A 13,233-nucleotide genomic window follows, 5' to 3' on the forward strand; every position below is an offset into this window, starting at 1 on the left:
TGGATAAAACTGTCTATCTAATGTCTGTCATTTAGCAGATGCTGTTATCTGAAGTGACTACCAAAGTACCACTTGTATCCAAAGTGACCACCACTGCGTTAAATGACTGTAATTCAGTGCCATTTACATGACAGTCATTTAGCAGATGCTTTTATCCAAAGTGACTTAGAATAATGGTATTGAACGTAGTGTACTACTACTCGCCAGAACTCACAAGTGCATCTCCCTTCTTTCCTTTCATTATTTTTATTGCGATCAAGTGCATCTCTCTTCTAAACGAGTGACTAGGAGAGTAATATACAGCAGGGCGAGTCAGGGAGCGAGAGCACCAGACTATACATACAAATATGCCATCCTCATTAGCCAGATCAGAACCACAACCAGAAGTGGCTCAGTTGTTTTACCACCAACGCCATGAAACCCAAACGGCCTTGACAAGACTGGATTGACACTAAATCAGACCGAGCAGCTTTCATTTCATCTTTCACACCTCAGGTAATTTAGACAAAGACTCCACAAAGGCTTCAGGGCCTTTATAGAGTTTAAATTATTCGCCACAGCGCACAGAGCTACGATATGCTATTGTTTTGGGAACGGTGTTTAACGGCTATAATCTGGTGGCAAACAAGCTGCCAAAATGGTGCATTTTCACATAAAAATAGCTGAAACCACAGCTTTTGCTTCTGAGTCCTCTCCTCTCTCCCCGTAACCCTGGATACAAGCTCGGGGACAGGGATTGGTGATGTCCCAAAGGTGTAACGGCGTTCATTTGTCAAAAGTCAAAATTCGCTGCAAGAGGTGTCACATTAGCCGGTCTGAGGCTATTTCTTTTCGGCGCTCTTGCAGACGTTCACAGCTAGTTCTCCCCAAGCGCTCGGTCTCCCCATGGCTGTCGACAGCTGTCATCTCACAAGAGAATGAGAGAGAGAGAGAGAAAAAAAAAAAGCAAATCATATTACCAGTGAACCTCGCACGCCCTCATTCCTCGGTGGGAGGAAGGTGCTCCAGCCCAGAATTGCTTATTTCTTTGCAATTAGGGTTGGAATAGCCGAGGAGCACGGTGGGGGGGTTGAGGGAACCCAGAAAGAGGCCATTCGCTGATTAGGATGCGGCTCAGGCCCTCGGGCTGGGAGGCACGGTAAGTGTTTCCTATTATCAGAGAGCAAAAGAACCAGGATGTGACTTTGCCTTCAATTACTGTGCCCTATTTCCTCCCTCCATAACTATATGGAGAGGACGGGATTCAAATGAGCTGCTTCGGAATGGAGGGTGTGTAAACACAAGCGGAACAGGCTCTTCGCCATGCTGAGCATGGAGCAGTAATCACCACCGCTAGCTGATACAGCTCTGAGGTAAACGTCCGGCCACTTAGACACACATTAGGCCACTGTTGGTGCTGCTTCCAGCTGTAGCCACACGTTGTTGATATTTAGAAAGGATAACGCAGGAGAGTTCAGGAGGGCAGAGTGACCTGAGAGTCGCCACGCCATGCGACATGCGACCAGCCATGCGACCAGCCATGCGACCAGCCAATGCGACGCCTTGCATGTCAGTCAGTCAGTCAGTCAGTCAGTCAGTCAGTCAGTCAGCCAGCCAGCCAGCCAGCCAGCCAGCCAGTCAGTCAGTCAGCCAGCCAGCCAGCCAGCCAGCCAGCCAGCCAGTCAGTCAGTCAGTCAGTCAGTCAGTCAGTCATTCAGTCATTCAGAGACCCTTTAGGGCTGGCCCTTCTGTTACAGTCAAAAGGCCACGCAATAAGATCAGGTATGACTCACTCAACACCTGACGTCATCACGCCCAGGCACCGCTGAAGGGCTGAAGGGCACACTAGTCAAGGGCACACAACAGTCGTTTGCCTTGAGGATTAGTTGTACAGGTAGGGTGGAAATTGAACCTTCTCGGTGGACAGCGTTGGAGAAGGTCACGCCTCCAGGGCCTCCCGACAGAGGAACACGGCAGGAGCGTGTCAACCTCTCGCTGGCTGATTGACAGAACTTCTCAGTTCCACAACAATCCCTCCCTCTACTTGGACGGCGCCTGTACAGTCGGGACAGTCGAGTGACGGCCGAGCGCCTCCTGACGAAGACCCGTACAGTAACTGCCAAGGCTGCTCAAGCTGCGTGAAGCAGACATCCATCTCTTGTCTTTTTTCCACCTCCGTTGGAGTCGTTTGTGACGGCCGGCGTTGAGCTGAGCATGACAGGCGGCGTTGAGCTGAGCTGAGCGCGTTGATGGAAGAGAACATGAGTGTGTGATCAATCTGAAGCTCCTCCCCCCTTCCAGCCCTCTCTCTCTCTCTCTCTCTCTCTCTATCCCTCCATCTAACCCTGTCTCTCTCTCTCTCTCTCTCTCTCTCCCTCTCTCTCTATCCCTCCATCTAACCCTGTCTCTCTCTCTCTCTCTCTCTCTCTCTCTATCCCTCCATCTAACCCTGTCTCTCTCTCTCTCTCTACCTCTCCATCTAACCCTGTCTCTCTCTCTCTCTCTCTCTCTCTCTCTCTCTCTATCCCTCCATCTAACCCTGTCTCTCTCTCTCTCTATCCCTCCATCTAACCCTGTCTCTCTCTCTCTCTCTACCCCTCCATCTAACCCTGTCTCTCTTTCTCTACCCCTCCATCTAACCCTGTCTCTCTCTCTCTCTCTCTCTCTCTCTCTCTCTCTCTCTCTCTCTCTCTCTACCTCTCCATCTAACCCCGTCTCTTCTCTCTCTCTCTCCCTCTCCCTCTCTCTCTCTTTGTCTGCTAAGTGCTTATTGTGCTTTATTATGAGAGCACTTACAGTATATATCCTATTCTGGGCTACAGGGATAGCTAACACATAATGACCAACTCTACCTATTTATCTCCCGATAGTCCGTCTCTTTTAGGAAGTATTTCGCCCGTTTTTAGTGCTCTGTAAATATTTAGCCAATGTTTAGTGCTCTGTAATAGATTTAAACATTTTCCAGGAGCTTGCTCCATCTTTCTCGTTGAGAGAGGTCAGGGAAGAATGTGAACAGCTCAGCAATTTCGGCCCCTGGGTAAACTGTTTATTTGCTTCCATCTTGAATATGTAGGGGAGGGACCTATCCCCCCCCCTCCCCCCATCGCTCTCTGTAAAGCGCATTGTGTTGCCTCTGTGTGTGAAATGCGCTTTACAAACACAGTTTGATGTGATGTGGTTAGCTATAGTGGTAAACAACTCTGTTGTTGTTTGTATTTGGACACCTCTCATAGGACGTGCTACAGTATCATTACTGTAATACTTTCTATTCATTTAGCTGCAGTAGCTGTTTTATGATGGGTCTTTTATGATTTATTTAGAGAGTTAGAGAGAGAGAGAGATAGAGAGAGAGTTAGAGATAGAGAGTTAGAGATAGAGAGAGAGAGAGAGAGAGATAGAGAGAGAGAGAGAGTTAGAGATATAGAGAGAGATAGAGAGTTAGAGATAGAGAGAGAGAGAGAGAGATAGAGAGTTAGAGAGAGAGAGTTAGAGAGAGAGATAGAGAGAGATACAGATAGAGATAGAGAGAGAGGAGTTGACCACAGCTGTGAGCCAGTCATGGTCTCGCGCTGCCGTGCTCTCTGTGATAGAGAGAGAGAGATAGAGAGAGAGTTAGAAAGAGATAGAGGGAGAGAGTTAGAGAGAGAGAGAGAGAGAGAGAGAGAGAGGGAGAGAGGAGTTGACCACAGCTGTGAGCCAGTCTTGCGCTGCCGTGTTCTCAGTGGACTCGTCCTCTGGGTAGAAAGCCCTCGGTACCGGGTTGTGATTAATGAGGAGAGACTGTAGATACAGAGAGAGAGAACCTCCACCAGATCCCTGCTCCGCGGCTGAGGTCTCCCCAGGAAGATCATCCTTCATCATCCAGGAACATCATCCTTCATCATCCAGGAAGATCATCCTTCATCATCTCTCCTGTTGTGCTCCTGTGTGATTGTCGTTGGAGAGGAGTTGTAGGAGAGGACAAAAAAAACTTGATGGGCAGCTTCTCCCTCCCTCCCTCCCTCCCTCCCTCCTTCTCTCCCTCCCTCCCTCCTTCTCCCCCCCCTCCCCTCCCCCCCCCCGTCTCCTCCAGTCCTGCAGGCTCAGTTGAAGAGCTCAGCTTGGTTCAGTAGCTCTCTGTACATTCTGTCACTGGCTTTTCTCTTTTGTTCAAACCGGAGAGTGGATCTAGTCCCTGTGACAAATCTAGTTAAGACAGAGAGAGAGAGAGGGAGATGGAGGGAGAGATGTAGGAGAGGGAGAGAGAAAGAGGTAGAGAGGGAGATGGAGGGAGAGAAGAAGGAGAGGGAGAGAGGGAGAGAGAGAGAGGGAGATGGAGGGAGAGAAGGAGGAGAGGGAGAGAGGGAGATGGAGAGAGAGAGAGGTAGAGAGGGAGGAGTGTCTCTGGAGCCTCCATCTGGCATCAAGCGTGATGAAGTAACTCAAATGCTTCCTCAAGTCCCAACGCCTCCCTGAGGAGGACTCAACACTGGCACCCCATCCAGTCCTCCGTCTCTCTATCCCTCTCTCTCTCTCTCTCTCTCTCTCTCTCTCTCTCTCTCTATCTCTCTATCCCTCTCCCTCTCTCTCTCTCTCCCTGAGGAGGACTCAACACTGGCACCCCATCCAGTCCTCCGTCTCTCTATCCCTCTCTCTCTCTCTCTCTCTCTCTCTCTCTCTCTCTATCTCTCTATCCCTCTCCCTCTCTCTCTCTCTCCCTCTCTCTCTCTCTCCCTCTCTCTCTCTCCCTCTCTCTCTCTCTATCCCTGAGGAGGACTCAACACTCTGGCACCCCCCATCCAGTCCTCCGTCTCTCTATCCCCCTCTCTCTCTCTCTCTCTCTCTCCCTCTCTCTCCCTCTCTCTCTCTCTCCCCCTCTCTCTCTCTCTATCCCTCTCCCTCTCTCTCTCTCTCTCTCTCTATCCCTCTCTCTCCCTCTCTCTATCTCTCTCTCTCTCTCTCTCCTACATCCCTCTCTCTCCCTCTCTCTATCTCTCTGTCCCCCCCCTCTCTCCCCCCCTCTCTCCCTCCCCCTCTCTCTCTCTCTCTCCAGTCCCATCTCTCAGACAGGGAGGGGCTTCCCTGCAGGACCCAGGACCGTTTCTCTCTCTCTCCACCCCCCCCCCCAACACCACTACTCCCTCTCTCTTTTCTTGTTCTCTTATTTACATCTCTCTTCCCCCTCTCCAACCTCCTCTCTTCCTCTCTCTGTCTGCCCCGGTCCGTCGGTGTGTGAGGAGGAGCTGTAAACATATCCGCTTGTTTATGCGGGACCCTCATTTGCATTCCCCGCCTCCCCTCTGGGGTTTATGGGTAGGAACTCTCCCCGTCACCCTGAGAATACCAACGCCCTCCCGTTCCTGTGTGAAAATGTACAGTCGTTTGCGTATCGGTGGCGCAGACGTTTGAAGAGCGTCTGGATCGATCTGAATACAAAGATGCTAGTCTCTCTCCAGACTCAAACGTTATGGTGAATGGCTGCTGTCGTACTTGAAAGAGTGACAGGTCGTAGCGGCGAATGAGAGACGCTAGCCCAGGTTAGATGGGCGGGGCTTATCTACGGGTGGGAACGCCTGATCGCGTGAAGTCGTTACTGATTCGTGTCGCAGGGATTCCGGCGCTGCCAATGAACTGCCAGGATTTGAGCACCAGATTTTTGAGTGAAGTGTCCCAGACCCATAGAGAGATCTGCAGCATGCAGTAGCGTAGTTAGCATAGCGTAGTTAGCATAGTGTAGCGTAGTTAGCGTAGCGTAGCGTAGTTAGCGTAGCGTAGCGTAGCATAGTTAGCGTAGCGAGGTGCATCAGCGGAAGAGCTCTCATGGGTCTGCTGTCCCTAACGTTGACCTAACGTTGACCTCCCGCTCCTTCCTGCAGTTGCCCCGGTGACGAGCCTGCGCGTTGCCGGGGTGACGGAGAGCACCGTGGAGCTGGAGTGGGCGGGCGCGGCGGTGCTGACGGACTACCTGGTCACCTACGTTCCCAGCAGCCCCGGCGGCGTGCAGCTGGAGGCCAGGCTGCCGGGGAACGCCACAGCCTGCGTGGTGCGAGACCTGGAGCCCGGCGTGGAGTACAGCCTCAACGTCTACGCCGTCATCAACAGCAGCATCAGCGCCCCCACCAACATCCTGGTCTCCACCTGTGAGCACGCACACACACACACACACACGGGGACACACACACATGCACGGAACACACAGACGGGGACACACACAGACACACACACACACACACACACACACACACACAGGGACACACACACAGGGACACACACACAGACACACATGGACACAGCGTCGGTACCACCTATACACAGTCCAGTAGTCTCTCTCTCTCTCTCTCTCTCTGTCTATCTCCCTCTCTCTCTCTCTCTCTCTCTATATATATATATATATCTTCCACACACTCTGTATGTTAATTAGTATTATTTGGGAACATGTTGGCACCTATCATTGGCAGCCGGTAGGATTATGTCTGAGCTCCCTGCTCAGTGGAAATGCCAGCGTGGTAAACGGCCGCTGCTCAGGCTTCCTCTCAGTGATTGTCAGGAAAATATAGAAACTCTTGGAATCGAAAAACGTCTTTCTTCCAGTAAACGTTAAATAATCGGTCCTGGGATGATTATCCATTCTGCAAGCCATTAGAATTTCCATTAGGAAATATTTCTGGCACGAGGGCGGTCGCTGAGGAAGTAATGCAGTTAAATATAGACAAATAATAAACCAGAGAAGAATATTATATATATAGTTAATTAACCTGACTGAACACAGTTCAATAAAAAATATTCTGAAAGTTTAGAATTGGGAATAATCTTGACAGAAATCTTGTAATTAATAATTGTAAGTGCACCCTAAGAAGGCGATATAAAAACCCAGTGATTTTCCACAGCGTGTGGCCAGCCTCTGCAGTCTAGTGAGACAGAGAGACCAGGGGGGGGGGGGGGGAACCCTGGTCAGGGCTCGGTAAGAACGGGGGGGGGGGGTGATTTATGGATCACACGGGAGGCGGAGGGCTGTGATACATCTCTGCTTGCCTCCCAGATCTGTCCAATCCGGACGGGTTACTCTTCAGATCCATCACGGACACGTCGGTGGAGGTGCAGTGGCGGCCTTTCTACTACGCCTTCGACGGCTGGGAGATCAGCTTCATCCCCAAGGTGAGGCCCTGAGCGCCGAGGCCGCCGGCGTGCGTGCGTGCGTGTGACCGGGGCGCTCGCGTCCGCGCCGGTGTGATCGATTGTCCGCTCTCGGCGGCGGCGTCTGAATAAACCCCTGAAGGGAACCGCCCCCTCGCTCCGTACGGAAGCGCGCTCGTCTCAGAGAATATCCCGACCCTTCCCATCCGCCTCGCGCTCGGATGCGGCGACAGGGAGACGGGTTTCTTGCTCGCCGTTCAACTCGGAGCCTGTACCAAATCAGACCGGGGGGGGGGGGGGGGGGCTTATTGATGTTTTATCTGGATGAGCCTCCAGACTCAGGAGAGCGCTGCTGGCTCGGAGCCACCGGGTCAAAGTTAGAGAAGCTTTTCGGTTAATTCCCCCCATCTGTCCTGGGCGCAGGTACTCTAATCTGGGTCCTCTTCTGGTAATTGGCTTCCTACTCGGCGCGTCACGCGCGTCCGGGGGGGCGCGGGGCGTTTGGCGGCTGGGCCCGGTGCTTTCAGATGGAAGACATAAACGCTGTGGGAACGAAATGTGGCGCGCTCCACGGGAGGAGGGACAGCGGTGAATACAGACGAGGCCGGGGAGCGCCACCGGGTCACAGAGCTCCTCCCTCTGCGTCACCCCCTACTGGGCTGTTCCATCTGCATCACCACCCCCTACCGGGCTGTTCCATCTGCATCACCACCCCCTACCGGGCTGTTCCATCTGCATCACCCCCCCCTACCGGGCTGTTCCATCTGCATCACCCCCCCCTACCGGGCTGTTCCATCTGCATCACCCCCCCCCTACCGGGCTGTTCCATCTGCATCACCCCCCCCTACCGGGCTGTTCCATCTGCATCACCACCCCCTACCGGGCTGTTCCATCTGCATCACCCCCCCCTACCGGGCTGTTCCATCTGCATCACCCCCCCCTACCGGGCTGTTCCATCTGCATCACCCCCCCCCTACCGGGCTGTTCCATCTGCATCACCCCCCCCTACCGGGCTGTTCCATCTGCATCACCCCCCCTACTGGGCTGTTCCATCTGCATCACCCCCCCCTACCGGGCTGTCGAGAAGGACGGTGAGGTTCAGCCAGATGCTTTTCTTTTTTCTGGAGGACGCTTACAGAACCCAACAGACACGCTCTCTCTCTCTCTCTCTCTCTCTCTCTCTCTCTCTCTCTCTCTATCTCCCACTCCCTCTCTCTATCTATCCCTTTCTCCCTCTCCCCCTCCCTCTCTCTCCCTCTCTCTCTCGCTCTCTCTCACACACACACTCTCCCTCTCTCTATCTATCCCTTTCTCCCTCTCCCCCTCCCTCTCTCTCTCCCTCTCTCTGTCTCACACACTCCCTCTCTCTCTCTCTCTCTCTCTCTCTCTCTCTCACACACTCCCTCTCTCTATCTATCCCTTTCTCCCTCTCCCCCTCCCTTTCTCTCTCCCACTCCCTCTCTCTCCCTCTCTCTCTCTCTCTCTCTCTCTCTCTCTCTCTCTCTGTCTCTCACACACACACACACACACACATGCACGCTGCTGCTTGGTTGTCATATCAGATCAGATGTGTGTAGTCTCATCCCTGGGTGGATTGGGTCCAGGAGCGGCCCTGCGTTGTGACAGTATCCTAATGGAACGGGTGGCTGGGAAGCAAGATGACAGAGTCGCCTCCGTCCCCGAGATAAGGCTGCGTGACGTTGTTTACAGAGCTACACATTCACAGATGTACGGTCGATCAACCCAGACCAACAAAAAAACACTCACATATTCTGTATCCACACATTCCTCAGCTGAATATGGGCCTGGAATACATGCCTGTATCTGCCCGTCAGACAGGAAGTGAGGTGGACAGTCGAGCGGAGCGCTCCTTCCCTTCCCCGGTCTGAGGGGGTGTCATATTCCCGCTGTCATACCCCCCCCCCCCCCCCCCCGCCCGTCCGGGGGGCGTCCAGGTGGAACAGCCGTCCTCCAGGCGGAGCCGAGCCGAACGGCGGGTCTGGCGCTGCCGGAGCGTGGAGGGACCTGCCGTGGGTGTCACAGCCAATCAGTAGCCGGAGACGCTCAGGCGAAACCTCCCCGCGGGATCGTCCCTGTAGCGAGGCGCGCGCCGGCGCCGGGGTTGGACGGCGTCTGCGATTGGTCGACGTGAATCCGCCGTTCTGTCCCTGTTGTTGTTTTGCAAATTCAGATTCAGAAGTCTGGAACGTCTTTGACAGGACATTTATTTTGCGGCAATAAAATACATTCAGACAAAATCACATATAACCCAACATTCAGCTATGGATATTCAGGGTTCTTATTATACATATTGCCTACACTCAAACAATATGGCAATGGCTAAACAAATAAAGATAACGACGACAACAACAATAATAATAATTATTATTATTATTACTAGTAGTAGTAGTAGTAGTAGTAGTAGTAGTAGTACTATTAGTAGTATTGTTATTATTATTAATATTAGTTTTGTTATTATTATTAATAATAATTATTAATATAATGGTATTAATAATTATTATTATTATAATAAAATAATTAAAATCTCTCTAGAGATCCCTCTTAAGTGCATTAAAGGGCTCATCAGTCCTATTCTTTAGTTTTATTCCACAGAATAAAGAGGTTTGTGTTCCTGTTGGACCATGAGCGCACCGTTACACTGGCTCTGTGAGAAGAGACAGGGAATGAGGAGAGCTTCTCTATGCTGTACCATAACTCTGTGTGTGCGTGTGTGTTTTTCTGTGTTTCTGTGTGTGTGTTTCTGTGTGTGTGTGTGTGTGTGGGTGTGTGTTTTTCTGTGTTTTTCTGTGTGTGTGTGTTTTTCTGTGCTTGTGTGTGTGTGTGTGTTTCTGTGTGTGTGTTTCTGTGTGTGTGTGTATGTGTGCGTGTGTGTGTGTGTTTCTGTGTATGTATGTGTATGTATGTGTATGTGTGTGTGTGTGTGTGTGTGTGCGTGTGTGTGTTTTTCTGTGTATGTATGTGTATATGTGTGTGTGTGTGTGTTTTTCTGTGTGTGTGTGTGTGTGTGTGTGTGTGTGTGTGTGTATGTGTATGTGTGTGTGTGTTTGTGTGTGTGTGTGTGTGTGTGTGTGTGTGTGTGTGTGTGTGTGTGTGTGCACCAGGATAATGATGGCGGGATGACGGCCCAGCTGCCCAGCACCATCACCTCCTTCCACCAGACGGCGCTGCGCCCGGGGGAGGAGTACACCGTCAACCTGGTGGCCCTCCGGGACCAGGGCCGCAGCCAGCCTGTCACCGCCACCGTCACCACGCGTACGTTAAATAGCCTGTCACCGCCACCGTCACCACGCGTACGTTAACTAGCCTGTCACCACGCGTACATTAACTAGCCTGTCACCACACGTACGTTAACTAGCCTGTCACCACACGTACGTTAACTAGCCTGTCACCACGCGTACGTTAACTAGCCTGTCACCACGCGTACGTTAACTAGCCTGTCACCACGCGTACGTTAACTAGCCTGTCACCACGCGTACGTTAACTAGCCTGTCACCACACGTACGTTAACTAGCCTGTCACCACACGTATGTTAACTAGCCTGTCACCACGCGTACGTTAACTAGCCTGTCACCACACGTATGTTAACTAGCCAGTCACCACACGTATGTTAAGTAGCCTGTCACCACATGTATGTTAACTAGCCTGTCACCACATGTATGTTAACTAGCCTGTCACCACACGTACGTTAACTAGCCTGTCACCACACGTACGTTAACTAGCCTGTCACCACACGTACGTTAACTAGCCTGTCACCACACGTACGTTAACTAGCCTGTCACCACACGTATGTTAACTAGCCTGTCACCACACGTATGTTAACTAGCCTGTCACCACACGTATGTTAAGTAGCCACAGTCATCACACATAAACTAGCCAGCATCTCACCACATGTATGTAAACTAGCCGATCCCAACACACACCCTCTGATCCCAACACACACCCAACACACACCCAACACACACCCTCTGATCCCAACACACACCCTGTGATCCCAACACACACCCTCTGATCCCAACACACACCCTCTGATCCCAACACACACCCTCTGATCCCAACACACACTCTCTGATCCCAACACACACCCTCTGATCCCAACACACACCCTCTGATCCCAACACACACCCTCTGATCCCAACACACACCCTCTGATCCCAACACACACCCTCTGATCCCAACACACACCCTCTGATCCCAACACACACCCTCTGATCCCAACACACACACACACACATCCATATGTGACTCGCTCACACAAACCTGCTGGGGAAAAATTATGAACAATTGGAGAAAGATGGTTCCCAGATTGAAACAGCTATAATATCCAACATGTATGTACCATGTGTTTTGGGGCGTGGCTCCCACGACTCAGTATTCCCCCTTGTGATTGGCTGTGGTGGGTAATATACTCAGATGCTCAGATAAAGGACCATCCATGAATACACACACACACACATACACACACACACATACACATACACACACATACACATACACACACACACACTAGGAGACTAATGGGTCATGTCACCTCAACAAATGGGTCTGTCCACCAGCAATTATGGCCTTAATGTAAACTTCACCCAGGAGTTCCCCAGAGTGACAGCTGTATTACATTCAATTTAGCTTTTCCATAACAATTCAACCGGCGCCTCCACAGTGAAAACACCATTAATTTCCACCAGGCCCCACAACTGTCGCTCGTAATTAAATAGGCTTTAATAATTCACGGGCGCTCATGCATTTTTCACGCGCGCCATTCTCTCGCTGCTAAGATACCTTATTGGATAACGAATGGCAAATTTAAAGCCGCTCAATAATTCAGAGAAGCAAAGATGTATCCGTCCTCCAGGAGACAGAGACAGAGGAAGGCAGAGGACGAACCTCTGGTGAGGGCGTCCATCTTAACGTCTTCCAATATGGCTTCTCGCTTATCACAAGGGGATCATATTTTATAGAATTTACAGATGCAAAAATATTTTACAAACTATCAACTGTGTCCATTGTTATTCTGTCGTTATTTTCACAGTTAGACGAGTATCTAGTATACCTGTAGATTTTTTTATTTAATTTATTTAACCTTTATTTACCCAGACAAGCAATTAAGAACAAATTATTATATACAAAAGCAGCCTGAATCCTAGATCATGCATGAGATTCAAGATTCCTTTTATTTGTCCCATGTAATGTAGGGTGAACAGTCACAGTGACATGTTTCTGCTGGATCCAAGATTGTGCTACAGATAAACTCTAATACTCAATTTCCAAATTACAAATGTACAAGTTACAAATTTACTAATTATGAAAATTACAAAAACGTATAATCACACAATAACTACCCTTCCTATACAGCTTAAGATGGATTATATACACGTGGATTCTATGGATATGAATAAATAATAATTAACCTTGGGGGGGGGGGGGGGGGGGGGGGGGTTTATATACATGCATTTTAATTTATGCCTGGGTAAATAAAGGTTAAATAAATAAAAATGTTTGTACTGTAGCTATAAAATAAATAGTCCCGGGGGGTCGTATGACATTTGCATCGCACGTGGTTGTGTTGTGTACACTAGACATCCTGGTCCTCTGGGTAGAGGGGTACTGTACGCTACAGTCATTCACTCATAAGAGGACCCCTCCAAATACAAGGGTACCAACAATGAAAGAGGAAGCAGTTTCCTCTGATTCAGATTAAGACAAACCACAGCCTGATTATAACCAATCAGGGGCCAATCTGTTTATAACCAATCGGGGGCCAGTCTATTTAAAACCAATCAGGGGCCAGGTGTACCATGTCTCCTGAAGCTGTTTGAGCCCAGCTATAGTGCTGTCTCTCCAGAGTTGACCTCAGGAACACATGTGGACAGGTTGGTCACCAGTGGTCAATGACACCAGTCTTCTCCCCAGCAGCGCCTGTTCAAGGAGCAGCTGTTCTCCTTGTCCTTGTGACACACAGGTCAATTAACAAAGAAAGACCAATCAAAAGCTCCCTGGACGTCATGTGATTGTTCAGGGGTCAGGATGCTGACATCGCTGTCCTATGATAATTAGGATGCTATTCTTGGGTTCAATCCCTAGCTGATCTGAACTGGGCGGAGCTATGGCTCCTCAGATGTGTGG

The 13,233-nt window shown here is 50.5% G+C and overlaps 1 protein-coding gene across 1 annotated transcript in view; it reads left to right on the forward strand.

Moving 5' to 3' along the window:
- tnr (tenascin R (restrictin, janusin)) overlaps positions 1–13,233 on the forward strand; it is a gene marked incomplete at both ends in the record, with an annotated part of 57,941 nt that overhangs the window by 5,592 nt on the left and 39,116 nt on the right. The window contains 3 exons of the mRNA XM_084458332.1: positions 5,835–6,098; positions 6,998–7,113; positions 10,215–10,365. Of these exons, the coding sequence (XP_084314458.1) occupies positions 5,835–6,098; positions 6,998–7,113; positions 10,215–10,365 (531 nt within the window). The remainder of the gene's footprint in view (positions 1–5,834; positions 6,099–6,997; positions 7,114–10,214; positions 10,366–13,233) is intronic.

Source organism: Borostomias antarcticus, assembly GCF_949987555.1.
Source record: "Borostomias antarcticus genome assembly, chromosome: 24".
Classification (NCBI taxonomy): domain Eukaryota; kingdom Metazoa; phylum Chordata; class Actinopteri; order Stomiiformes; family Stomiidae; genus Borostomias; species Borostomias antarcticus.